Below are 26816 nucleotides of genomic sequence, written 5' to 3' on the forward strand. Positions count from 1 at the left end.
TGTGTCTCCCACCACAGCCACTCTCACTGAGGAGTTTCCCGTCTGATCCTGCTGGCAAAAAAACACCTCCTCCCCTCGGGAGAGCTGCCCCTGGAGCTGGCAGCCCAGCTCCTGCCTGTACTGCGAGGTGGCAGAGCTGCTGCTGGGCTGGCGAAGGCTCAGGGCTGCAGGGAGAAAAGCCCCTGCTGTGGCACGGCTCCAGCTGAGTGCCGGGTTTGGGAACGTGGCACATGGAATCCAGGACTCAAGGGAGGTTTTTGCACGGGGTTTCGTGTCAGTGTTCAAGTTCTGAGGGTGCAGAGTGACGTGTGGGCGGTGCTGTGAGGAGGGGAGACCTTTAGCAGGATGTGCTGCGCTGTCTCCTTCCAACAGCTGCCCCTGCAGGTGCAGCCAGGCCCTGTATGCATCCCCTTGCCCCAAATCAGTGTTCTGCAGCCGTGCACAGCACCTGGCAGCCAGAAATGAAGAATTATGAGGCGGACAGAACAATTCCTGTCACTGATGGGCTGTTCAGAGGTGCATCCTCACCCCTCCATGCAAACAAGTGAGGAGCAAGCTCCTGGCTCTGACTGGAGTTGAAACAAGGGAAAATTGGCAATTCAGCTGCAAATCACTGCTTATGTTTAGGGCAGTTCTCATCTGTCTGCATGCCTGGGATACTGGGAATGAATCCTGGGCAGCTTTGGACAGGACTTTGGACTTTGCCTCCACTTCTTGCTCATTTTGTGCTGTCAGTCCTGGTTACAAACCCCAGTGACACAGAGCACGCACCATGTGGGGTTATCAGATCCACACAGAGCACACACCACAGGAGTTATCAGAGCCACACAGAGCACACACCACGGGAGTTATCAGAGCCACACACCACATGGGGTTATCAGATCCGCCTCTGAGAACCTGTTTCTGGATTTCAGATAGTGTCAATAATTCAGTGTAGCAATGGTCCAAATGGCTCCTGTCACTGGGCAGCGCTGGCAGGGGACCAGGGCTCCCCAAGCACCATCTTCAGGCACTAAACCAAGGCCTGGCACATTCTGTTCCTCCGTCAGAGCAGATTGTGGGGCAGCCCCGGTTATTGGCAGCGTTTAGAAATGGTTCCTTTTATAAACACAGAGAACCTTGCACGTTATAACTCAGGGGGATGTGAAAAGCACGAAGGAGTTCCTGCTCATGGGGAAAAACAAAACTGCTCTGGGCTGTGTTTGCCACGGTGGAAGTGTTTGAGGACCAATCTTCCAGTTTTTCTATGTGTTTTAATGAGTGCCCCAGCCCCTGGAATGGTTTTTATTTCCCATTCCCTGAGGAGCTCCTGCTGCCACATCACCCACGGGGCTGCTCCTGGAAGCGCAGCTCATCCTAGAGCCAACTCCGTGCTCCCATTCCGGTGGTTTTTGCCTGTTTTCCAGGCTTTCCATGGGGAATTGTGGAAGCCATGTGTTCTGCAAGAGGGATTTTCCTAAGGACTCGGTTTTGCACTGAATATTAAAATCTCCTGTGCTCCCCGCGGTTGTCACGTGTGCCAAACGAGCGTTTCTGTATCATTAAAGATGCAATATTTAGTTTTAAGTGATAAGTCCGCACTTTGGGCGAGGCTTTGCGGGGCTGGGGGGACACACAGGGTCCCGCTCCCGGGGCGGCGATGCGGGGCTGGGCAAAGGCTTCCCCAGGCTGGCTCCGATCCCCATCCCGATCCCGATCCCGATCCCGATCCCGATCCCGATCCCGATCCCGATCCCGATCCCGATCCCGATCCCGATCCCGATCCCGATCCCGATCCCGATCCCGATCCCGATCCCGATCCCGATCCCGATCCCGATCCCGATCCCGATCCCGATCCCGATCCCGATCCCGATCCCGATCCCGATCCCGATCCCGATCCCGATCCCGATCCCGATCCCGATCCCGATCCCGATCCCGATCCCGATCCCGATCCCGATCCCGATCCCGATCCCGATCCCGATCCCGATCCCGATCCCGATCCCGATCCCGATCCCGATCCCGATCCCGATCCCGATCCCGATCCCGATCCCGATCCCGATCCCGATCCCGATCCCGATCCCGATCCCGATCCCGATCCCGATCCCGATCCCGATCCCGATCCCGATCCCGATCCCGATCCCGATCCCGATCCCGATCCCGATCCCGATCCCGATCCCGATCCCGATCCCGATCCCGATCCCGATCCCGATCCCGATCCCGATCCCGATCCCGATCCCGATCCCGATCCCGATCCCGATCCCGATCCCGATCCCGATCCCGATCCCGATCCCGATCCCGATCCCGATCCCGATCCCGATCCCGATCCCGATCCCGATCCCGATCCCGATCCCGATCCCGATCCCGATCCCGATCCCGATCCCGATCCCGATCCCGATCCCGATCCCGATCCCGATCCCGATCCCGATCCCGATCCCGATCCCGATCCCGATCCCGATCCCGATCCCGATCCCGATCCCGATCCCGATCCCGATCCCGATCCCGATCCCGATCCCGATCCCGATCCCGATCCCGATCCCGATCCCGATCCCGATCCCGATCCCGATCCCGATCCCGATCCCGATCCCGATCCCGATCCCGATCCCGATCCCGATCCCGATCCCGATCCCGATCCCGATCCCGATCCCGATCCCGATCCCGATCCCGATCCCGATCCCGATCCCGATCCCGATCCCGATCCCGATCCCGATCCCGATCCCGATCCCGATCCCGATCCCGATCCCGATCCCGATCCCGATCCCGATCCCGATCCCGATCCCGATCCCGATCCCGATCCCGATCCCGATCCCGATCCCGATCCCGATCCCGATCCCGATCCCGATCCCGATCCCGATCCCGATCCCGATCCCGATCCCGATCCCGATCCCGATCCCGATCCCGATCCCGATCCCGATCCCGATCCCGATCCCGATCCCGATCCCGATCCCGATCCCGATCCCGATCCCGATCCCGATCCCGATCCCGATCCCGATCCCGATCCCGATCCCGATCCCGATCCCGATCCCGATCCCGATCCCGATCCCGATCCCGATCCCGATCCCGATCCCGATCCCGATCCCGATCCCGATCCCGATCCCGATCCCGATCCCGATCCCGATCCCGATCCCGATCCCGATCCCGATCCCGATCCCGATCCCGATCCCGATCCCGATCCCGATCCCGATCCCGATCCCGATCCCGATCCCGATCCCGATCCCGATCCCGATCCCGATCCCGATCCCGATCCCGATCCCGATCCCGATCCCGATCCCGATCCCGATCCCGATCCCGATCCCGATCCCGATCCCGATCCCGATCCCGATCCCGATCCCGATCCCGATCCCGATCCCGGGGAGGAGCCAGCGCTGTCCCGCCCCATCCCGCCCCCGTTCCCGTGGCAACCGGAGACGCGCACCGGGAGCAGGTAGGGCCGGGGGGGCGGGGCCCGGTACCCACCGCATCCCACTTCACCCTTCCCATCCCACCCTTCCCCACCCCTCCCCTCTCTCTGGGGTCCCCATTTCTCCCCGTGCCACCCCATCCCCAGCCTCTCCTCACCCCCCAGCACTGCCCTGCTCCTGTTCCTGTGCCTGTTCCCCACGTTCCAGCCCCACAGCCCATCCCAGCCCTGCTCCTGGGCATCCCGGTGCTCCAGACCCCATCCCACCCCATTTCCAGAGGCACCTGGGGCCACGCAGCCCCTCTGAGGGCTCAGGTCCCTGGTGGATTTGCTTTTCCCCTCAGGTTTCAGGAGTGCTGGGACCTTCCCTTGGCACTGAGCTGTGACATCCAGCATGGGGACTCTGATGGACACGGTGCCCTGTCACCCCCCACAGCCTCCTGCGGCCTCTGTGAGTTCCCAGCAGCCTTTTTTGTGTCCTTTCTGTCTCTTTTGGGTGCTTCATGAGGACTTTGGGGTCGGTGACACACTGCAGGAGTGGCTTTAAGCAGCTCTGTGGGTTATTGCTGCAGTTACGGCCCCACAAACCCCACAGGTGAATTCCTGATCCAGCCTCGCTTGTTTTTATGTCCCCAGCCACACTTTTACTGTGCAAGGACAAGGGTTGGGTCATGCTGGAAGTGGCCAGGAGATGGCAATGCCACCAGCCGAAGTGTCACCACCCTGTGGGCTGGGCTCGGGCCACTCACCCCAGGAGCAGCTGCTGGGGGCATTTTTGGGTATCATTGCCCCGATAGGTTTGGAATCACTGGGGAGATGATTCCTTTGGGAAAGTTCAGGGGGAATACTGAAGCAGCACTCCTGTTAGTGAGAGGCTTCTGGCAAAAGTGACATGGAAAGGCATCTGTTGTGTAAAAGTGACAGAAAAACACAATTCCTGCCACGAGCAGCTGGAAATTTCAGAGTGAAACACAAAGGGAGAAGTAGAATTTAATTTTGAAAAGTTATTTTCAGCCCACACACCCACCCCAGACCCATTTGTGTCCCCACAATGCACAGAAGAATGGCTCAGCACATCCAGCCTGGTCTCTATTCCCTGGCATTCAGGCAGAGATAAGAAACCCCCTGCAGAAGGAAATCTTTGATGGGAAAATCTCTGAGCAGGCCTGTACCCGAGCCTGGCAGGGAAAAGGAGAACATTTTGAACTTTTTGCCTTTGCTGTGCTGGTGTTGGGGTGGGTGGGGGGCTCTGCAAGAGGGAGATGGGATGAAAGGGAGCCCCTGGATGCCGGATTTCAGTCCCAGCTCCTCTTGGTTGACCCAAAAATCTCAGCATCCTTCCATGTTATGTTACAAATCCTCTGTGAATGTGTGTTTACTATGTAAAAACCAGGTGATAAATATATATAATGTAATCAATATAAATATATGTAATAAACAATTGGTCAAGAAGAGCATTTTAAAGTCCACAGTGAGAGCTCTGTGCTTTGTTGGTTTTTCCTTTAAAATTAGGTCACTTTCTGTCTCATGGGGAAACCACTTAGCTTTTCCACAAAATTTTACTGGAATTGCACAGGCATAAGCTACTCAATTGCATCTTAAAAATGGGGTTAAATATTTTTTTAATGGCATTTTGAAGCTCAAAAGTAAACGGGATCAAGGCTCCAACCCCCCAGCATCTCCAGCTTACAAGGCTAAGCCTTGCTGTAATCTGTTGTTTTGCTTAACAGATGTGGTATTAGAATCGATGAAAACATAAAAATCTCAACTCCCACGGAATTATGAAAAGCAGGGAGAGCAAACAGGAGTAATTTAAAACTGGAGGTGAGGAAACTGCCTCCTTTTGGGTTGGTTACAGAGGGAAATGACCTGTTGCTTCTCTTTCTATATTTCAGCTGGGCTAGGTTAAAACAGTGAAATTATGCCTTGATTTTTCCTCAGGATGCTTCAACACTTAGGCAGGAAAAAAAAGTTTGTTTTTAAATGTTTCTCACACTTAGAAACGCTTGGCAAGATATTTTGGAACCTGAAGGCACCGGGATCAGTGCTGGCAGTGCTGCTCTGTGCCTGCCAGGCAGAGCCCCTGACTGGAGGGGTTTTCACTCATTCTGGTTTCATTTTCCTTTTTTTCTTTCCCCCTGGTCGCTTCCTGTAAGGTGACACCAACTTCGAGAGGCTGCCTGGAGATACTCGATACTTATTTCTGTGATGGGTGTACTTATTGATGTACAAAACGAGCTGGGGGTTGGATTTAATTGTTGGGACGTTTTCTCTCTCTTTTTTTTTTTTTTTTAATTGAAAAATGCAATATTCAAACGTGCAAACCTTCCAGCGGTCGTGGCCTGGCGTGCAGCTTCCTGTGGCTGCAGAGTGATCTTCTCTCTGTGCTTCCCTCCCCGTGCAAGGCATCACCTCCCTGCCCTCCTCCTCCTCCCGACCCCCACACCAAGCAGGGCTCTCTGTGTATGGCGGGTTTGAAAAATCTCATTTACACTGAGAGTTTGGGGGGTTTTTTTTCTGCGTGTAGACTGGCTGGAAATGGGTTTCAGATGTTTTCCCCGCGCCTGCATCTCGTAAGCTCGCCTGCCTGGCCAGGGGGAATTTGCTGGATATCCTTCAGGAGGGCTTCACCGAGGTAAAGTCACGGCCCCAGAGGGAAGGCGGGTTTGTGCAGAATTGTTTCGTTCTCGGTGCTTTGTGGGGCAGAGAAGGGGGGGAAAGCAGCGAGGTTTGGTGGTGGCTCCTCAGCAGGGGGGCTGCGAGCCGGAGGGAGTTTGGTGAGGAGTTCGTGGCTGGTGTTACAGGCGGTGTTTTCAGCTCGGGGGTTTTATGCTCTTCTCGCTGCTTTGCTGCTGTCCCAGTAAATAATACAAACGGCAGGAGGCTGTGGGGCAGAGTTTATTGTGTAAAATTGACTCCTCTCCTGAGGGATGAGCGGTGTCTGCGTGTCTGGGGGTTGTAAATCTGCTTTGTGGACTCAGTTTTTAGGAGAGGCTGACAAAGAGCTGTTTGGGGTTTTTTTTTTCCCCTCATCTTTTTCTGTAAATTGAATCCTCGTGGGACTGAAATTCAACTTGGTCTGGAAAATGTAATTTTCGAAGTGTTCTTTATTTGCTTATTCTGCTGTCAGGAGAGTAATGAATCCTAAAATAAGGAGATGCACCAAGAAACTCCAGAGATGGGAATCCCGTGGCTGTGTGGGGAGTGCAGTGGGACTTCCCTCTTTAGGGGGCACAAAAAACCAGTTTTGTTGGATATTTATGGACTCAGTAATGCCCATGCTGGAGCACGATGTGCCATCTGTAAGCTGGAAAGGAAGAAAAACTCTGGGGGATTTGCTGGAACCAGAGAGTGGCTGCTGTTTTATTTCTCACTTGGTCGCAGGGATCTTCTCTTGGGGAGGTTTTTATTCTTTCTTAGAGTGCAGAACTTAATTTTGTTCAGTGCTTGGTGATTCCTCAGCCAGGCAGAGCTTGGCTGCTGTGCCCCCACGACCCCGTTATCCACAGAAAATGGACACTGGACATCCCTGCTGGGCTTCACCACCGGGAAAACAAACTGGGGGTGAAAGCTGAGCCTGCTGCCGGCTCCACGGCGGCCCCAGGTCTCCTCGGATGGCTGAGCCGAGCTGGACTCGCTCCATCCCTCCTCCGCACAGCGTCAGGCTCATTTTTAGCCAGCCAAGGTCTGGGTTTAGGTCGAGCTCACACTTCCTGTGCTCGAGGGCAGCACATCCTCCTCAGGCACGAATAGTGACTTATATATAAATAATATAATTAATAACGGGAGCAGACCCCAGTGACATTCAGTGCCTCACGCTGGCTGGTTTTACCCACAGACAGCTCAGCTGTGGAAAAAACTTTCCCACCGTAAAAACAGATTCACGGGATCTTTCTACCTCCTCACACCCTGCAGCTTGCAACAAAAGTAAAACTAAAATCAGTTTTGCAGAGGAGAACCTGTGACTTGCCAAGGACGCACCTCACACCCCAGGCACTGGAAATGAGAGAGGAGCCCTGTCATTCCGTCCCTGCTGTTGTGATCACTAACTGTGCGTCCTCTCCATATTTTTTCACTTATTTAGGTGTTTATTTACACAAATATTAATGTGTTAGAGTCCCGAGGTGTGATCCCAGCAGAGCTCCCTGACAGTGGAGGGTGGTGACCAAACCCAACGCAGCCAAGAGGCTACAGGGAACTTTCTTTTGTTCCCTTGCCTTGTTTTCCCTCTCCCTCTCCATCCTTCTCACCAAGGGCCACCTCAGCAGCCCAATTATCCCCTAATTAGTGCCGGAGAAGGGGGCATCATTGTCCTTTCTGCAGCTCCTGCCTGTCCTGCTCCACAGCCCAGTGCTGGACTGGTGCTTCATGTAAGGAATCACCGCCTGCTGAAGGGGCCCCTCAATTGCTAAACTGTCACTCCAGGCCACTTTATTTCCCTTTTCCCCCTTTCCTTTCAGAGTCAAAGCCTTCGTGGACGCTGTCACCTGCAGACATCTAAAGCCAGGATGGTTTTGTTTGATGCTGAGAGGCAGCGAAGTCCCCCGTGGGCACCTCCCGTGTTTCTCCCATTAATGGCCTGCCCTGCCTTGAAGGTGTTTCCCTGCTGTTTGTGGGGACTCCTCCTGCTCCCAGGCCGATAAATAATTCAGTCCCACAGCTGGATGGTGCCCTGGGAAGTGTGGCTGCTAAAAGCAGGAGTTTATAATGAAAGGGAACCACGGAGAGGGGTCTCATCTGCGGTGACTCCGTCCATGTGGCCTCAGCCTGTTCTCCCTCCTCGGGGAAACGCAGTTTATTTATGTGCTGACACTTCTGTCAGCTCTTTAAAACAGATGGGGCCCAGAGAAACGTGTCAGAAATGGGCCTGGCAGCGCCAAGCCTGCCTTTTAACAATAGCACACCTTCTCTTTTTCGAGCTCGGGGATCATTTCCTCTGGCAAGCTTAATTATGTGTCTGCTTGTGTGCAGTGAGTAATTTAAAATACTCCCCCCCCCCCCAACCCCCCATAGATTATGTTGAACAAACAATTCATTCCAGAGAGGACAGGGAGATTTTAAGGGCCCAAGCTGAGGTTGATTGGAAAGCAGGGTCTCCCAGCCAAGTAAAATGCAGGGTTATCTGCCCATGAGGGGAAATCTCCCCACATTTTCGAGGTGAGAGCTGCCCCTGCCCCGCTCTGTGCAGGCAGGAAATGCTGCAGGGCTGTGTTCTGTCCCTCACCGAGGGCTTCATGGAGTATTTCCCCCGGTTCTCAGCTGAGGGGGTAATTCCTGGATTTCCCACATGTACAACCCCTCTCCTTCGCCCATCTTTGCCGCATCCTTTGGCGGGGTTGAGGTGCTGAGGTGCCATCCTGCCTGTGGGGTGTGAATCCTCACCCTGGGCAGTGTCCTGCGGTTGATTTTGGTTTGTTTCTGTGTTTGGGGTTATTTTCTGGCAGCGTGGCCTGGCCCTGGCTCTGCTGCCCTCGGGGTAAGGTCCTGAGCTGTGACACAAAGGTCTGTGCTGTGTGATCTCAGCTGAAGGAGCCGTGCCTCTCCGCGCCGCCAGGGCTATTTATACATTAATAGGATTCACCATGGAGAACTGTTTTGACTTCTGGCTCCCTCATCCTCCTCAGCCCCGGTGCTCCCTGGAGCGGTGAATCCCTCAGAGCTTCCCTGAACACACTGAGCTCTAGAGGTGCTGCTGTTTCTTCACCCCAGCTTCGTTTTGGGGTGAGGCGGGCAGGATTTCACACCTTCCCCATCCTGTTAAAGCCAGGGGGAGATGGCTGGATCTGAAGAGCCCTTTGAGCCTTTCCAGGCTGTCTGGCCTGACTGGGCAGCTGCCGCCCTGAAAGCCTCCCAAGTCTCCAGCACAGAGACCAGAAAACACAGCTGGGGCTCCCCACACCTGCATTTACCCCCAGATGTGCTCTAGCAGATCATTCCTTGCTCTAGCAAGGAATTCATATCAATTTTTCCCCAAACCCTCGTGCCTGGCCAGCAGTGGGACTTCTCAGCAGGGGAAGGATGTATTTGCTGCTCTACAGGATTAGGGAGGGTGGAGCAGTTAGGACTCAATCCCTGCCTAGGTGGCTAAGCCAGGCTGTCCCTTGGCAGGGTGTCCTTACAGAGCATTTGCACAGGAACACTCGCAGATTTCCTGGTTTCAAACCATTTTACCAGGAATATGAAGATTTTTTACAGCTGCTTTGTGGGTAGCAAGTGAGGCTTGCAGAGGTGAAGGGGCTGCCACACTCCCAGCAAGTCTTGGGCAGAGGGAATTCAAAATTCTGTGTCCTAAATGTGCCTTTAAAGCCCTTCACCCTGGGCCAGGGAGCCTCCCTGGATGTCCCTTCCCCTCTGCAAAGCCAGAAATAGAAGTTTTTTTGACAGCTGCTTGGTGGGTAGAAAGTGAGGCTTGGAGAGGCGAAGGGGCTGCCACACTCCCAGCAAGTCATGGGCAGAGGGAATTCAAAATTCTGTGTCCTAAATGTGCCTTTAAAGCCCTTCACCCTGGGCCAGGGAGCCTCCCTGGATGTCCCTTCCCCTCTGCAAAGCCCCTGCCTGCAGATTTTGCAGTCCTGAGGAGCTCAGGCTCCTCACAGGGCTGCCTCTCCCTGCCTGGGGATGGGGATCCTGCTAAAGAAGGAACAAAGCTCCTTTTCTTTCCTCAGGGGATGTCTCAGTGCAGCGTGCTGTGACAGACCTTAGGCTTCGTTTGGGTGGAGTGGAACCATTTGATAACTCAGGGTGAATCATGTGCTCTGAAGTCCCGGCAGTTTGTACTCAGAGCTCAGCTTTTTGCCAGTTTTTGCCTTTATTTTTTGTCTGCAGCTGGCACAGAAATTCTCCCTGGGTGTGAAAAGGCCTCAGATACCTGGTGAGCATAAAGTGAGTGGTGGTGCTGGTTCAGGATCTTACATTTGCATTATTAAGCCCTTTCACAGCACAAAATGAGTACAATACCTGTGTATTTAGGCACAGGTAGGAATTACTTCATCCTGCACTGGAGGTTGGATGACTCTGGAATGGCCACGGCAGTTTTTCGGCTTTACAAGAAGTGAAAATCAAAGTGGTAGAAATAATTTAGGGAGTTTGGGTGGAACTGGGCCTTGCTGTTTGCACTTCAGCTCTTCCTCTTAATGGGTAAAGAAAGGACTGAGAAAAAGATGGAAAACTTTGTCGTCAAAAATTCCATGTCCTGCTGGAGAGCTGGGCACTCTGGAAATCAGCACCTTCTGCTTTAAATTATGTGTTTTATGAAGGAGAACTCCTGTGGGTGCTGTTGGTCATTCTGGCATCACTGTTGTCGTATCTGGGTGGTTTTCACTGTTGGATGCATCTCAGTACATTGAAAAAAACCTGAATCACATTCAAGCATCAATTTTGAGAGGCAAAAAAAATCTTTTCCTGGCTTTGAGAGCAGAGAGAATAATTTTCTTTGCTTGGGAGTTTGTGTTTTCTGCTCCTACAAAGGCCTCCTTGAACAACAACAAAAAATAAATCAGCAAACTGCAGGAAGGCTGGATGGAAAATTACAGTTCCTATCTAATTAAGGTAATGTCAGAAAGCTTCAAAATCATACAGGGCTTCAACCACCACATCCTGATGCAATTAGGCTGCTGCAGACCTTTGGTTCAGTGCTCTGGGAGGGAGGAACAGTGAGTTCCTTTCATCCTGGGAGCTGCCCCGCAGCACGAGGGCTCTTCTTGCTGACCTTGTCAGACCTGGGGCTTGGGCAGTGGCCACAACTGTGCAACAAAGAGAAGTTGGTGTAAAGAGCCTGAAAAACGTCATTCTGGGAGGATGATTCCCTAAATTCAACAATAAGGATAGATTCCAACTCATCTAAAGCAGTGCACCAAGGGAAATCGGTGTAAAGAGCCTCAAAAACATGATTCTCTAAATCCAGTGATGAGGATGGATTCAAACTCATGACATCAGTGTAGAGAAGGGATCTGTTTCTAGAAGCAGAGAGTGTCACAGGATCTCCTGAAAGATGAAGGTGAGGAGGGCAGGCCCTTCTTGCTATAAAAAAAATGATTTTGTCCATTTGTTCAAGACCAAAATGTGCAATATTTAAATCTCAGAGAGGTGAAAATTAACCTCACATGTCCCAACCTGTAATTTGCCCATGGAACTCTGTTGGGATGTCCTGTAGTCCATCACACCTTGCTTTAAAAATCTTCTCCTGCCCTGCAGAGCCTTCCAGAGTAAGATAAAAACACCCCACAAAGATCTGCCTGGAGCAGCCTGGGCTCCAGCTCCCTTCAGGTGAAGCTGCTGCTCTTCCCCATGGCGAGGTACAGGTAAAAGAGGCTTTTTCTGGAACACAAAGCTGTGTTAATGTAAACAGGATTAAGCTTAGCTCCACCATAATCCTAAATAATGTGTGTTCTGTATAGTAAACCCCACACCAGGCTGGTTTTCCTCTGAAAAATTCTGGGTTTGGAAGAATTGTTGGTGAGGAGCTGAGCAGTGTGAGCCCTGGAAATTCTAAGACTGGGCTGAGCAGGAGCTCACACCGAAGTGCAGGGGAAGCAGGAAGGCCTGAGATGTGTCATGTTTGTTCCCAGCCATGTTTTTGGGGTCTTGTTGGCTAAAAGGAACTGAGACCTGTGTGAGACTGAGTGTTGTGATGCATCCATGGGGATGGAAGCTGTGGGTTTGGTGCATTTTTGTGGGCAAATGCAGGCTCAGGAGTATTTTTGTGGAGTGGGAAGAGCTGCTGTTCCCAGGGCAGGACACATCCCAGGAAATCCTTGTCCTCCCTGTGGTGGAAGTTGATCCCTGGAGTATTTTCCAGGATAGATGGCAGGAATGATGTCTATCCAAGCAGCAAATCACGTTGCTGTGTTAATATTTAGGGCTGTGTTGAGGTAGCTGCCTTGGGGCTTGAAACAAATGGAATCTTGAGGGGGTGAAAGAAAAAATCTTCCACTTTTTTTAGAGATCTGAACCTGTGGATTTAGAGGTGTGAATCTGAGGGTGGAGGCCTTGTGGCTGTGTTGAAGGTGAAGGACTGAAGGTGTGGCCCACAATGTCCTTGTTATTCCCCAGCTGATGGAGAAGTGAAGCGTTTTTGACTCACCAGCTTCAAAAATTGCCCTTGGGGTTTCTGCTGAGCAGCTCAGGGGCTTTGTCCCTTCATGTGTTTCACAGCGCTTTGCCATTTTTAGGTCACTAAACTTTTATTTCTGATATATTTCCTTGGCAAGTTCAGTCACATGCTCCCCTGAGCTGCCAGCAGTGACAGCTCTCTCCCTGCATTTCTGGGCTTTGAGCAATCCAAGGCTCTTGCTGAACTCATTCAGTCTGCCAGGTTTTTGGGTACAAAGTTAGGAAATACTCTTCAGTCCAACTGTCTGAACGTCTGCAGGAAAATCTTATGTTTAATGGAAAAACCCAAAACCAACCAAGTCTGTTAATGAAGTGTAAGTCTGCAGAATTACAGCAGCCACGGGAATGAAATGACTTTGTCCTGGTGCCATCCCAATTCCATTGCCTCAGAAGCCTCCTTTTAATGCTCATTGTTTAAAATGTAACTGCTCTGGGATTTAGGAATGGCTTTTTTTTTTTACTAATAATAACAGTGTCAACCTCCTCGTGCTTTTAAGAGATAGAGACTAAAAGCTTGCCAAAAATTCTTTTTGGTGAATGCACAAGGAATGTTCTGAGAGAAGGAACAGAAAACAAACTGCCTGGTGAAAGGGTTTTTCCTTTAAATGAGACACTCCTCCAGAAACTGCAGATTTTCTGCAGGCTGGAAGGTCCTTGGTGAATTAGTGCCAGTTCCTGAAATGATTAGAAAAGTAGAAAATAAAGACTTCTGGGGCTGGACATTGCTGCTACTGCAGCAGAAGAAGCTGCAGAGCCCCTCCCCAGGGCAGGCCAGGTCTGCTCCAGCAAAGATGGGTCAGATTTGCCATTTCTGCTCCCTTTTTTCCCAGAGCCACCAGGCAGGCCCTCAGCTCCCATCCCCTTCCAGCTCCCCAGCCTCTGCTGAGTGAGCAGAGCTGCCTGGACACAGGTCCAGGCACCTTTCTGAACCAGCAGACCGAGCCATGTGTGATTAAAGTTGGATTTCCTATGTCGGGATAATTAAGAGTGAGGCTGTGACCAGATTGTGACTTTGATGGGCTGTAAAAGCATAAACTCTGCCTGACACTGCTGAGATCATATGGAATGGGGGTTAAAACCTGCTCCATCGGCACAATAATGGGAAGCTTAGTGAAAAGGGAGGTAATCCCATAAATGGATCAGTTTGCTTACCCTCCATGTCCCCCAGCAGCCCTGCCCAAAGGGATTGCAGCCTTTCCAGCAGCCCTGGAAGGGTTACAGAGAGGGGGATGGAAAGGGAAAGGTCGTTTGGATCTGCTCTTTGCCTTTGGGTCATTTGTGCCAGATGGGTCCTCAGGGTGAGCAGGAGCCTGAGTTTGAGTTTCCCTGGTCCTTCCCACACACAGCATCCCTCCTGAGCTGCTGGACAGGTGCTGTTCCTTGCTCCCAGGGCCCAAGCCAGCTTCCCTGTGTGCAGGAATAGAAACTGGGCCACTGGAAGTGCTGAGGCAGCTCCCAGGACGTGGAGGGGATGTACAACTGTTCCAAAGGAGCCAGGCTGGGAGTTCTACAGAGGGAGGCTCTTGGCTCTTTCAGGAAATCTCCCCTGGTTGTTGTGGAATTGTTTAATGGGCAGTAACTCAGAGTTCCCTGCTTCTGCATTGTGGGTTTTCTGCTTTCTTGATATGAAAACAGTGTGGATGGGACACTGAGTGAGCAAATTGTGGCCCCCAAAGTGAGGGGATGACAGCCTTGGTTTGGCTCAAACACAGATGAGATGCAGTGAAAAGCTCTTTGGTCAGCTGTGCTCAGCTCAGGAGTCCTGTCCTGCTCCCTCCTCCCACGCTGGCGAGGGCTGAGCTGCCCCACAGCAGGCAGGGATGTCAGCCAGCCTTTGGGGTGAGGCCTCTGGTGTTTGTTTTCGAGGGCAGAAGACTGAGATCTGTGAAGATCAGAGAGAGAAGCGAGAGCCCTGTGACTGCCCCTGCAGTGCAAACATTTTGTTTTCTGTTTCCAGCAACAGCTGCAGGCCTACGTGGCCTGGGTGAACTCCCAGCTGAAGAAGAAGCCAGCAGCGAAGCCAGTGCAGGACCTGAGGCAGGATCTGCGGGATGGGGTCACTCTTGCCCTGCTCATTGAGATTGTAGGTCAGTGGTGCCATCTGGCCCTGTTTTTCCCCCTGCAGCTCTGGCTGTGGTGTGGAGGGGCTGCCTCAGCTCTGGCATCTGCCAGGCAGATGTTCCTGGGGGTGCAGAGCTCATGGGGAAGGGGCAGCTGGAAAGGAAAACAATCCCAAAGCAGATGATAAATGCAATTCTATTAAAGCACTTATGGTTCAGAGGCAGTTACGGCAGATGGGCTGAAACCTGGCAGGGGCAGTGGGAACTCCCACAGGGCTGGCGTGGAGTCAGTGGGTGTTTTTTGGGAAGAGTGACCTGTTTGCTGATGTGATCCCTTCTCCCTGGGCAGGGCACAGGGGGTGCAGTGAGTTCATTGGCCTCGCTGCTCCTTCCTCCTCACACTCATCCTCTGCCCCAGTGGGGTCCCAGGCACAGCAGACAGTTCTCCAAACTTCTCCCAAGTGGGTCTTTCCCACAGGCTGCGGTTCTTCACCAGCTGGGCCCTTTCCATGGAGTTCAGTCCTTTGGGAACAGGCAGCTCCAGCGTGGGTCCCTCACAGGGTCACAAATCCTGACAGAATCCTGCTCCAGCCCCGCAGTTCTTAATATAATCCCAATGCAGCCGCCAGCCCAGTTATCCCTGGTGCTGGGTTCCTGTCAAGCAGGACAAGAAGCCGCATGTAGCACCCAGACATGAGAGCAGAGCAGTGCCCCACCCCCGGCAATCCCTCTGACAGTCCCCAGCGGGTCAGTTCTCCTCGGTTAAAGCTTCTCCCCTCCCTTCAGCTGGTGAGAAGCTGAGTGGCATCGAGGTCAACCCCAAGAGCCAGCAGGAGATGAGGGAGAATGTGGAGAAAGTCTTACAGTTTGTGGCATCGAGAAAGATCCGCATGCACCAGACGTCAGCTAAAGGTACGTGGCCCTGGGGGTGATTTTAGCTGTTGAAATCCTGTTCTGGCTTTGTTTTATATCAAGCAGGTAATTTATGAGTAAATTAATGTGTCAGTTTGTGGGGGAGTTGGGGATTTTTCCCCCTCTGGTTTAGTGAAGGTTTTGTGCTGAAAGATGGACAATGCAGAGAAAAAAGTGACTTTTTTTCCTGCTACTGAGCACTCAGAAGCTCAGGGAATGGTGTAATGAGGAATACAGGCTTGGAGTCTTTCACCAAAAGGACACAGAAACCTGCTAGAGTGAAAGGAGACACGGAAAAAATATTTGTGGTTCACTGGAAGCCACGGGCTGGAAATAGGGAGGAGACACAGCACACAGTCACATGTCTGTGGCGTGGTTTAGTCAGGACTTTGAGTAGCTCTGACTAAATTGTTTTGGGAAATCTTGGTCTGAAGGAGTGGCTGATCTTTGCCATGACACCAGCGTGCTGGAAAATGCCTTGTGTGATACCACTAAAAATGATTAATTAACATTTGCAAGGTGCTGCAAACAGTTTATGGCACGTTGCTGTTCTGCCTTTTGTGTTTTAAAAAAGGGAATTCTGTGCTGATAAAGTCAGTGGTCAGTCCTCAGTAACTGCTCTGCTTCTGCGAGAGCATTCAGTAACTGTGTGTGCAGTAATTAAGGCTGGAAATGGCCATGAAGGGGAGGCTCAGGGCTGCTCAGAGCTCTGAACCTGAGCTGTGGAGAGGGCAGGCACTTTGCTGTGCCCTGCAGCACCAGAGCTGAGCTGGAACAGCTCTGCTGGCTTCAATTATCTCCATCTTGCTGCGCAGCCACAGCTCCAGTGGCACTTCACCTTAACGACCCAGAGCTTTGCGTTTTGCAGATATTGTCGATGGGAACTTGAAATCCACCATGAGGCTGATCCTGGCCTTGGCTGCTCACTTCAAACCAGGCTCGGGCAGGGCTGGCACCCCTGGCTCGGGGGGCAGGAGCTGGGCAGCACCCCCGGGCAGCCTCCGGCCGCGCTCGGCCGCCGCCGTGGCCCAAGGGGCAGTGGCCGCCCTGGCCGATGTCCGGCAGGATGTCCAGCAGTCCGGCCGGGACGTGTTCAGGCACAGACAGAGGTGAGGGGCTTTTCCCTGGTTACGTGAGGCTGGGTTGGATTCAAATGAAAATTCAAATGAAAAGAAATGCATCTTTCTCCATTGTATCCTGGCGTGAGGAAGCTCCTGTTGTACAAAAACACCTAAAAAGTGCCCTTGCAGAGGGGGCCCTGACCTGGCTCTGCAGCCATTCTCAGGTTTTACAGCAAAATAGCAGCTGGGTCTCTCTTTATCTCCCTGGAAAAGAACAGGGAGTTCTGGCCAAGGCAGGGGGAACTGTGCTGCCTCCTTTTCCCCACGCTGCCCTTGGTGCTGTCTCCTTGGAGATGTTCTTATGCCAAGTGAAAGAAAAGTCAGGTTTTCCCCCCAGGTGCTGGGCAGAGATCTGGGAGCTTTATTTCCAGAGCTGAGGACGTTGTACAAGTCTGTTCTGGCTCCTCCATTGCTCATCCCACTGCTCCAGGCAGCTGCTGAGTGCTGGGGATGCTGGGGATCCACACACACCGGGAATAATTCTGAAAATCCCATTTGCCACTTGCCAAAGGTGCTGTGTGGGTGACAATAATAATAATAATAGTAATGACATTTAACGGGGAGCCAGGTGGTGGGGCTGTGCAGGGTTTCATTTACACAGCTAAGGTCATTTGCCCATTTGAGATTGGCTCAAGGGAGCTCCTGTGAAAGTCTGGAAATGCGGCTGAAATGGCACATTTTGTTGAAAAATGAAATGTTAAAGGTTTCCCTTGCAAAGGTCTTGGAGTTCTTCAGTAAAAAAACCAGTCCTTGCGATGTTTCCTTGCATTTCCAGAGCTTTTGGAGTTTTCTAGTCACAGAATTAGGGATGAGTTTAAAACAGCAAGGCCTGTTTGCCTGTTTTCCCTTAGCACCAAGAAGATGGAGATCCCTGATAGGAAAATTGGCATTTTTCTGGCTGTCCCCTCCTCCTTACCTCCCTTTCCTTAGCTTTCCTCCCCTCCTCTTTGGAGACAGAGGAATTCCTAAGACAGAGGAAGTCCTGCTGCAGTCAGGTGAGGCTCCCCTCATTTTGTGATTGTCACCTCCAGGAACAGCAGCATGGATGAGGAGATTGAGAATCCCTGCTGGAGCGTGCGGGCCCTGGTGCAGCAGTACGAGGGGCAGCAGAACGTGCCACTGGAGTCCCACCCTTCCAGGTGAGGAATTTTATGGCCAAGATGTGTCCTTGGTCTGACATTCCCTAAAGTGCCCGTTCTCCTCACCAAAATCTGCTCATTTCTGATGGAAAAGGGTTGATCTGGAGGGTGAAGCCTCGGGAATCAACGTGAAGCAGTTTTCTGTTGTTGTTTTCATGGATATAGGAGAGAAAGTGCAGCAAAAAAGGGCTTTTGAAGAAAAACTACTCTAGTGAGGGAGCTGATCCAGCATGGAGAGCTTCGTAGTAAAGGGAAGCCGCTCCCTTTTCCCCCAGAGAACCAGAAACTACTTGGAAGAGCCAGAACTGTGTTACTGAACACACTGGAGCTCCCTCTGGAAATGGTGCTGCGCTCCAGTTAATCTCATCTGGAGATCCGAGGGCAGAGCTGCACGTGGGGAGCTGCAGCTCGTGGGTTCAGGGTCTCCTGTTCGCACTGAGAGCCCCAACTCTGCTTTGCCGTGTCCTTCCCCTGCCTGGGCTGTTCCCCGAGTGCCTCCCTCCAGTTTGTGTGGGGGTGATGAGCTCATTTGCCAAGGACAGATTGCCACTGACAGCCTCTCAGCAGGCAGGACGTTTCCCCAGTGTTTCTCAGGCCGATTTTTATGCTCCACAGCACCAATAATTCTCTGTGTACCTGAAAATTAAGGATATTTTGCCCAACAGAGGAGAAAAACACAAGGGTTCGTGTTTATCCCCCAAATCTGCTGTGTGTCATTGAGAGCATGTTCATAAATAGACATTTGGAGGAGTGTGGGGCTCCCAGTGAGCCAGAGCTGGAGCAGTGCCTCCACATGATGTCAGCAGCGTGCTTTTGAGGCTGGCCTGCCAGGGGGGATGTAAAAATCCTGCTCTCGGCAGCCGGATTTCATGGATAGTGTCACAGGACCTTGGCATTGGCTCCTGAACCGTGAGCTCAGGAGTGCCACATGCTGCTCCCTGCTCTCATCCTCCAGTTTAAGGGAGCTGGAATATTTTATGTATTCTTCAGTCCTATTGGAGATTGTCAGGTGGCTGCTGTTTGCTCATATTTTGGTAGGATTTTCGTGGTAAACAAAAATTTCTCTGCGCATCCTGCATTTTTATTTTATTTTTGCCCATAATGCCATGAATTCTCTGACCACAGTGCAGTGTTGATATTATTGCTGATAGGGCAGAACACAGCGAGAATCTTTACATAAGTGATCAAAAATTGGGGGCATTCTGCCCCTCCAGCTGCTGGGGGTGTCTCTGCTGACACAGTTCTGCATGATGAAAATGAGATGCTTTCCCTTTCCTTGCAGGGAGAAATGTGCTTAGCTCAGTTAGAACCAGCTGGGAGAAACGAGATGCTTTTTTTATTAGTGAGAGTCATGGTTATTGAGTGCAGCCGCCCCCTCCATCCGATCCTGCTGCTGTGGAGTCCCAGGGCAGCATCCCCGGCCCTGCAGCAGCTCCTTCCCTGCTCAGAGCTCTCCCAGCCTCGCTCACAGAATTCCCAGGGACGGCAGCTCCAATAAGCGCAGGCTGCCGAAATGATTCCCAGGCTGCTGAGCCCCTCACCCATCCCTCTCCCTTTCCCCTCCCCTTCCAGCAGCACTCCCTCCCCCACCCCTGAGCCAGGCATCTCGGAGAAAGGCTGTGCCTGCACAGCCCGTGTGACAGCAGGAGGGAGAGGGAGCCGTGCCTGGGGCTGGGAGAGCTGCCTGGGAAGAGCCCGCATCCCTCGGGAAGCGCAGGGACCCGCGGTGGCAGCAGCTCCTTCCCCCGGCGGCTGCTCGGATGCTCGGCAGCACAAGGAGGGCAGGATGGGATGAGAAACAGCCCCGGCAAGCCGGGAGCCTTGTGATGACAACAAGCAGCTGTGCAGCTGACCAAAATGCAGCAGCAGGAGACAAATAACCCGCGAGGAAAACCAGCAGGAGCCGAAGGCAGGCTGCAGAATTCCCTGACTCCAGAATCGAACCCGCTGGTGGGGGCTGCGGCTTTGCCTCTCAGCCGGCGAAGACCCTGAGTTGGTTATTCCGTGTGCGTGTTGTTTCTGCTGGGAACCCGCTCAGCAGTCTGGCTCGCAGAGCTTCCTCCAGGAGTTTGACAGGAGCTGGCGACCTCTGCACTGAGCCCTGGGCACGTGAAGGGAACGAGGCATGACCGGAGCCGGGATCCTGCGGATTCTGTGAGGCGAGAGGTTAAAGTGGGATCATGGGAGGGAAGCAGGTCAAATGGTGAGCGATTGTTGCCATTGTCCTTGGGAACAGCAGGGATGGGGTGTTCATTAAAATCAGGGGGGGTTCAGGCAGCGCTGAGGTTCATTGCCCTGAAGCCTTGGCTGTGCTGGCGGATCTGGGGTTCGGGGGAGGCAGGATGTGGGTTAAGGAACCAAGTGGTGAAAGGAATAAAGTGGAGCAGTTTGCATCATAAATCTCTCTTGGAAAGCTTTCATTTCCCAGCCCTCGTTTCTGCATGCTTTAAGAGGGAATTGTTATGCACTTGTAAAGGAATTGCATCAGCGGGTATTTCATACTCTGATGGGTTGCACTGATACAGAACCTGGGGAAGTGTTTCCAGCATTCATTGGATGATGCATAAAGCAGCCTGACCTGTGCTGCTGCTTCAGCTGCCTCTGGCTCTGCCACTGTTTGGAATGTTTGGGAGGTGTTTATGGATGCTGGGTGAACCCAGTGGCCTTCAGAAATAGGAAAACTGCCTGGAAGGGGTTTGGGGATGTGGAAATGCCTAAGGAAATGTAAAGCTGTCTGTGCTGTGGGGACCTATCCCCACCTGTGGTCCCTTATGTTGGCTTTGGGCTGTGGATCCAGTGCTGGGAGAAGCGGATTTAGAATGTTATTTCCAGGCTCATACCCTTGTTTTTCATCCTGCTCGTCCTTTTTGGTTCCCCTGTTTCACCACCTTCTCTCCCATCCGTGGCTGGTGGTGTTTTTCTGGGACAGATTTGCATGGATGGCAGCCAGCAGTGCCTCAGGGTGAGGGCATTTTCAGAGAATCAGCTGAGAACAGGAGGGAGGGAATTCTGAGGTCTGTTCCTAGAAGGAAGTGAAATCCCTCCCGGAGCTGCTGGCCATGTTAGACCAGCTGGGCATCCTGCTGGCATCTGTGTTGTGTGAAAGTTTCAGCCTTTCCTCTGGCTCTTGTTGCATAATGCAATCCCAGCAGAACTGCCAAATCAAATAATAAACAGCATTAAAAAAAAAAGATCCCATAATTTTATGCCGTGCCCCCATTCAGCAACGAGCAGGAGCAGGGGGCTGGTTACAGATTTTATATTAAAAATATGCCTAATGAGGGACTGCTGTGATGGATTTGGAATTCCTGGAGTTAAATCCTGGAGCAAAGCCAGGTGGCCTGGACCCCTTTAAGAATCATGCACACACCTGGAAGGACAGGTTCTGTCCCTGTTGGAGATTTCTATTGGACAATGGTTCTTCTTTCCCTCTAACATGGGGGAAGTCTGGACCACAAAAACTGGACTCAGGTCTGTGATTTAAATGAGGAGAGGCTTGCCCTGGCCGTGGGAGTGGGGCAGGCAGGAGCAGCAAGTCATTTCCATCTCTATTGCAGGGCTTTTCCCATTCTGTGGGAGCTGTGGGGGACAGAGCAGCAGTGCTGGGAAGATGCAGGGAGGGAGCTGCTGAAGCCTCTTATTTTTCTAAACCTATTATATTATTTCCACACTGTTTTTCTTTTTGTTCCCTGTCCTTTGTTTCTGTGTTGGGGGAGAATGAAAAATTAACTCCTGCTCACACTTGCAAGGATTAATTCCTGCGACTTTTGGGGTACATTGAATGGGTCAGTGAGCTTCAGCCACCTTTTGATGTTGTCTGGGAGATGCACTCAGGAAGAATTTCTGAGAGAAGGATTGCTTGAACCTCCCAGTCAGCTGAGATGGCTCCTGTGAAAATATGTGGGCACTTCCGAGAAGTTTTAATTGAAGAACACGAGTGAGTGGAATCTGACTCTCAAAAATACTGGGATTTAAAGTTGAAATGATTCATCTGGAAGCTCTGGAGCAAGAGATGAAACCAGGGTGGCTTTTTGTGCAGCATAAGGCTGGCAGTAAATTAGCCCTGAGTGTGGTCCTACCCCTGTGTGAGAGTTTGTATTGAAAAAATTACATGCCCAGGTTGGGTTGTCGAAGGTTTCTCTGGGATTCAGATAATTCTTAGATAAAAGTGAATATGGAGAAATGCTTGTTGAAAATTAGTGCTGAGCAACATCATCTTCATCTAAAAGAACTGTTCCTGCCTTGCTCTGCAGCCTGACATCACCCAGCCCTGTCCACAGTGCAAAGAGTGACTCCACTGTAGCTCCCTCGGAGGAGAAGGAGAGGCTTGTGATCCTCCAAAGTGAAGAAACAGAGACTAAAACAGGTAAAACATTGGGACTTCTTTGTGTGATAAACTTGCTGAAAAGCTCCCCAGGGACTGGAATTGTTTAATGCTGCCTCCAGGGTGTCCTTGGGGCACTGTCTGGCACTGGGGGATGCTCTGCAAACCCCACAGGTGCTCTGTGGCACACACTGTCCCCAGTGCTGTGCTTGGAAATCTCCCTGAGTCAGGTGCAAAATTCCCTGGGATAAAGTGTGTGTAGGAAAGCTCAAGAATGAGGCATAAATCCTTGGGGTCAGATGAGCTGTCACACCTGTAGCTGCTTCCTTGGCACTGGTGAGTGGTGCATGTCCTTTCTGGGCTGCCCTGAGCACACCCAGCTGTTCTCTCTTGCAGAAGAGGCTGATTCTCACTTCCAGCCCGAGTGGCAGGCAGGGAACTCTGGCTCCTACTTGGAGAACTCATGGGAGGAGCAGCTTTTGGAACAGCAGGACCACCTGGAAAAGGAAATGGAGGAGGCGAAAAAGATGATTTCGGGTTTGCAGGTGAGAGATTTTTCTTCTCAGAGAGTGTTCCCTTCCAGGGTCACCCAGCCCTGCATCAGCTGTTCCATGAGCTCGGCTGAACCTTCATTTTTGGCACATTCTCCCCACAATTAGTTATTTGTGGGACCTTTCCCTCGCTTCCCCTCCCTGCCCCTCAGCCCAGTGTGTGTTTGGCTCTGCCTGGGGAGCAGAGCCCCTGATCCATATGGTGAAGGCACTGAACTCTCTCAGGAACATCCCTTTCTGTTTGTGCTGGGAACCCAGGGTGGCTTTGAATTGTAAATATTTATGTGGCAGTAAACAAAGCAGAGATTGTGTGAGGAGCACAGGCAGCTGGGCGGGCACTTTCCCCGGGGACAATGGGCGGGACACAAAAGAGTCACCAAAAAAAAAATTAAAAAATTCCTTGGTTCACTGGTAAAATCTGGCTGCATTTTGTGCCCACTGGGAGCATGGAGAGGAGGGACTGGCACTGCTGCCCTCTCATCCCCTGGGAGCGAGGAGAGGCAGCTGATGTGGCCAGCCAGGAAACTGGATTTGATTCATCGATTTTCCTCCTCTTACTCAGTACTTGAGAGCCTCCAGTGTGTCAGAGTTTGGTTGAAATGTAGGGGATCTGATGCACACACCCCCTATAGGGTGCTAAAGCTGAGACTTCACTCGCTGGAAGTCTGAGCTGTCCTTGTTTGGTTCTTCCTGTGGGGAAGAGCATGGGCTGACAGACCCCTGGGAGAGCTTTCCAGGGGACAAATCTTCTTGTTCATTCCTGAAAACAACCTACTCATTTTTGAGGGAATAAATTGGCAGAAATGGGAAATGAAGCTGGTTGGGGACGGTTGATAGGAGTGACTGCTGGCCAGAGCTGCAGCTCACCTCTTTCTCTTTGAAATCTCTGAAAAGGAGATTTTTTCCCCCCTTTTTCTCCCCAGGCTTTGTTGCTCAATGGGTCTTTACCTGAGGATGAGCAGGAAGGGTCCTTTGAACTTTCTGAGCGCGGAGCCTGCCCTGAGGAGCAGCTGGTGAGCACATCCCTGTCCCCAAATTTCCCTGCTCCAGCTGCCTTTTGCACTGCCCTGCCCCTGCTGCACAATAACAACGCTGATACTTTGCATTCAGATCATCATCCGAAGCCGTCTGGACCAGAGTGTGGAAGAAAATCAAGATCTGAAGGTTAGAGGGTGACAGATGGAGGGGAGAGAGAGGTTTTGCAGATTGTTTTACTTGTTTTTTTGGGGGAAATGGAGTGGGGATGGGGCAGGGTGGACAATATGATGGATGAAATGGGGAGTATTCTGTTTGGGCTCCAACTCTGGAGGTTTGGGACCAGTTCTGATGCTGGCAGAAGTGTTTGATGTTGACCTGAAGGACAGATTTGGGGGACTGGGCAATCATGTTTTTCCTCAGGACTTTAATGAGACCTGCTCAGCTCTTTGTCACGTTTGTAACTCATTAAAATTGCTCAGGGCCTGACTGGCTCTTGGATCTGTGGGAAAAGGTGGGATGTGCTTCCTCCTGCAGCAGAAAACACTGGCTCTGGTTGGTTTTGAAGGGGTGACAAGGTGCCATTTAATATAATTGTGTTGCATTTGCAGAAGGAGCTGCTGAAATACAAACAAGAAGCTCGAAACCTCCAGGGAATAAAGGTGAGGAAAGGGGCATTTCATCAAAAATAAATAGTAATGCTTTGGGTGAGTAGGGCCAGCAGCAACCATCTACCTTTGAGGAATCTCAGATGGTGGAAGGAGGAGTACTGGGGGCTTGGAGGTGGGGGAGCCTGTGGTTTATTTCTGAATTTTCAGGCAGGTACAAGGAGCTGGATTTCCTGGTTTCTGCTCTGTCTGTAGGATTGTGGTCAAATATCCCCTCTTTTGGTTTTTTCCCCTGTTTTCTCCTAAACAAAATGAGGCATAAATTGTTTGGTTCTCCTGGCTCTTTTATTTCCTCCTCTCTCTTGGAGTACACACCCAGTAGCACTGGCCCAGTGAACTCATTCCTGCCAGCACAGGAAAAAGAGCCTGGGGTACCCCATCCTGCCCAGAAAGGGCTCAGTTTGTGCCCCTGGAGTGGTGAACACTGCTGATCTCCTGACAGAGGTAATTTTAGAGCTGCCTGTCAGAAGGGAGCAAACAGCAGTAGCTGTCCAAGGTGGAGCTCTGGGTGAGTGAAAGGTGCAGAATTAGTGCTGACTTTGGCCTCTCCAGAGAGGATTTCACTGCACAACTGGGTCACGCTCAGGGCTTAAGGTGTCCTGGGCTGACGTTGGCCTCTCTGTGCCCTCTGGGTGCGTGGCTGATCAGGAGCTGCAGGGCCCTGAACTCCCTCCAGAGCCGTTCCTATCCATGAGAGCCAATGCCTGTCACTTCTGGAGAGGAAATTTAAGCTGAAGCAGAGAAATCCCTTTGTCCTGATGGCCAAAATGTTGGCAGGGAAATCAGTTTTGGGTAAGAGAGAGGCAGGAGGGCTGAGAGCCCTCTGGGGCCCCTGGCAGCACCTCAGCCCCGAGTGGCCACAGTGTGTTCTGGCCACTGTCCGGGGTCACTGACCCCCCGGGAAGGGTCTCTGCCCTCCCTGCACCTCCCTGCAGAGATCACCTCTCCCCAGGACGCTCTGCAGCAGAGGCTGATCCAGCAGGACGCTTCAGTCCTGCAGCTCAAGCAGGAGCTGCTGAGAGCCAACATGGACAAGGAGGAGCTGCACAACCAGAACGTGAGTCATTGCTGCTGGGGGTGTTTTGGCTGGGGGTTGGTGGCCCTGAGGGTGGTTGCAGCAGAGATTTCAGGGTCGTGGGATAGTGAACAAGCAGTCAAAGGTCTCTGCACAGCACAGGCTGCTCACAGACTGCTGGCCAGCTGTGAGGGTGGAGATTCCTGACCTTCACTGCCGCTTCCTGTCCTCCAGGACCTTCAGCTGGGACAGGGAGGGGCTTTCCCTGATGTTTTCAGTGCTGTTGCATTTGTCCCTCCTCACTCCCTGGGTCAGCAGGTGGCACTGCCTTGTGCAGGTCTCTGTCCAAAGGTTGCCACCCTAAACATCAGCTGCCTGGACCTCTGCAGGTTTTTGGTCACCATTCAGCACAAAGGGCAGAGGTTTTCACTGTCTGGGAATATCTGCCTCACACGTGGGTGTTATTCCTGCAGGTTGACCTCCAGAGGAAGGTTGAAGAGAGAAACCGGCTGCTGGCAGAATACAAAGTAATGGAACCTCTTCCCTGGGGGTTCGGGTAGTTCTTCAGTTCTGGGAATGGGATTGTTGTCTCTCCCCTGCACTTGGACACCCCTGGGAATGCGTTGCAGGAGCCAGGGGTGTTTGTGATGAGGTGAAGGGACCAGATGTTCTTTGCATTCCCCCCACAGCTTCTGACAGATCTTTTATTGCTGTGGTTTTTGGTGGTGGCTGCTGAGTGTCCAGCACTTGTGCAGATGAGGTTGGGTGACCTGGCTGTCCTCTGATCCCTCGGGAATCTTGTGTTCTCTGGGACAGCTGTGTGGCCTCAGCAGCGGGTCTTTGGCCAAGGGGACTCTGGGCAATAAAAACCTGATTGATCTTGTCAGAAAAAAGCTCTGACACTCAGCTCTAACATCTGGCAGAGCACACCCTGTGCAGGTCACCTGATCCTGGCAGATAACACAGTTTTCCCTGCCATGGGAAGATGACCAAGCCTCCCTCCCTGCCCTGCTGATTCCCTGGATCCCTGTGTTGCAGAAGGAGCTGTGCCAGAAGGATCGGCACTTGCAGCAGCACCAGACCAAGCTGGATGAAATGCTCAGGCAGCTTTCTGAGGCCAGCTACCAGCAGGTAGGGCGAGCTGGGCTGCACTGGGAGCTGGCCTGGGTGGCCCAGTTGGTGGTGACTCCTCTGCTGCACCTCCACAGGTGGATCTGGAGCGGGAGCTGGAGCACAAGGAGGCCCTGCTGGCTCACTGCATGAAGAGAGAAGCTGAGGAGGTACGGGAGCCTTGGGCCACACATGGGGTGAGGTTTGTCCAGCACTCTGGAGCCGCCTGTCTCCAGAAACCCTCCCCTTCATCCCAGAGAGGTCTTGCTCTGCCTTCTCACTGCCAGAGCCCTGACCAAGGCAGGCAGACCCCACAGAATACCCATCTTGCCAAAAATCCCAGCACTGAGCACTCCAGCTCAGAATCCTCAGGGATGAAACAGTAAGGAAAGCCAGAGGGTTTTTCAGCTTCCAGCTTCAGCTCTGACCCTGGGCATGGTTGGACCACAGCTCA

General features: G+C 52.3%; 2 protein-coding genes across 3 annotated transcripts in view; one reads left to right on the plus strand and one right to left on the minus strand.

Moving 5' to 3' along the window:
* Window positions 1-2809: 2809 nt before the first annotated feature.
* Window positions 2810-3073, minus strand: LOC108447671 (GPI-anchored CFEM domain protein A-like; the record flags this gene model as incomplete). Its single annotated transcript, XM_017738369.1, has 2 exons — window positions 2810-2950; window positions 2990-3073. Coding segments are annotated over 2 exons (225 nt in total), but the record flags the coding sequence as incomplete, so codon positions are not given.
* A 476-nt stretch (window positions 3074-3549) lies between these two features.
* DIXDC1 (DIX domain containing 1) overlaps window positions 3550-26816 on the plus strand; it is a 27823-nt gene continuing 4556 nt past the window's right edge. The window contains exons 1-14 of one of the 2 annotated variants that reach the window (XM_017738522.1): window positions 3550-3827; window positions 14445-14574; window positions 15334-15459; window positions 16328-16568; window positions 17612-17719; window positions 21973-22085; window positions 22440-22588; window positions 23518-23607; window positions 23705-23758; window positions 24181-24231; window positions 25190-25294; window positions 25726-25779; window positions 26291-26383; window positions 26461-26532. In XM_017738522.1, the coding sequence (XP_017594011.1) occupies window positions 3771-3827; window positions 14445-14574; window positions 15334-15459; window positions 16328-16568; window positions 17612-17719; window positions 21973-22085; window positions 22440-22588; window positions 23518-23607; window positions 23705-23758; window positions 24181-24231; window positions 25190-25294; window positions 25726-25779; window positions 26291-26383; window positions 26461-26532 (1443 nt within the window). In that variant the 5' untranslated portion in view covers window positions 3550-3770. The other variant, XM_008636926.2, reaches the window with a different exon arrangement.

This window comes from Corvus brachyrhynchos, unplaced genomic scaffold (assembly GCF_000691975.1).
Source record: "Corvus brachyrhynchos isolate BGI_N302 unplaced genomic scaffold, ASM69197v1 scaffold46, whole genome shotgun sequence".
In the NCBI taxonomy this organism is placed as follows: Eukaryota; Metazoa; Chordata; class Aves; order Passeriformes; family Corvidae; genus Corvus; species Corvus brachyrhynchos.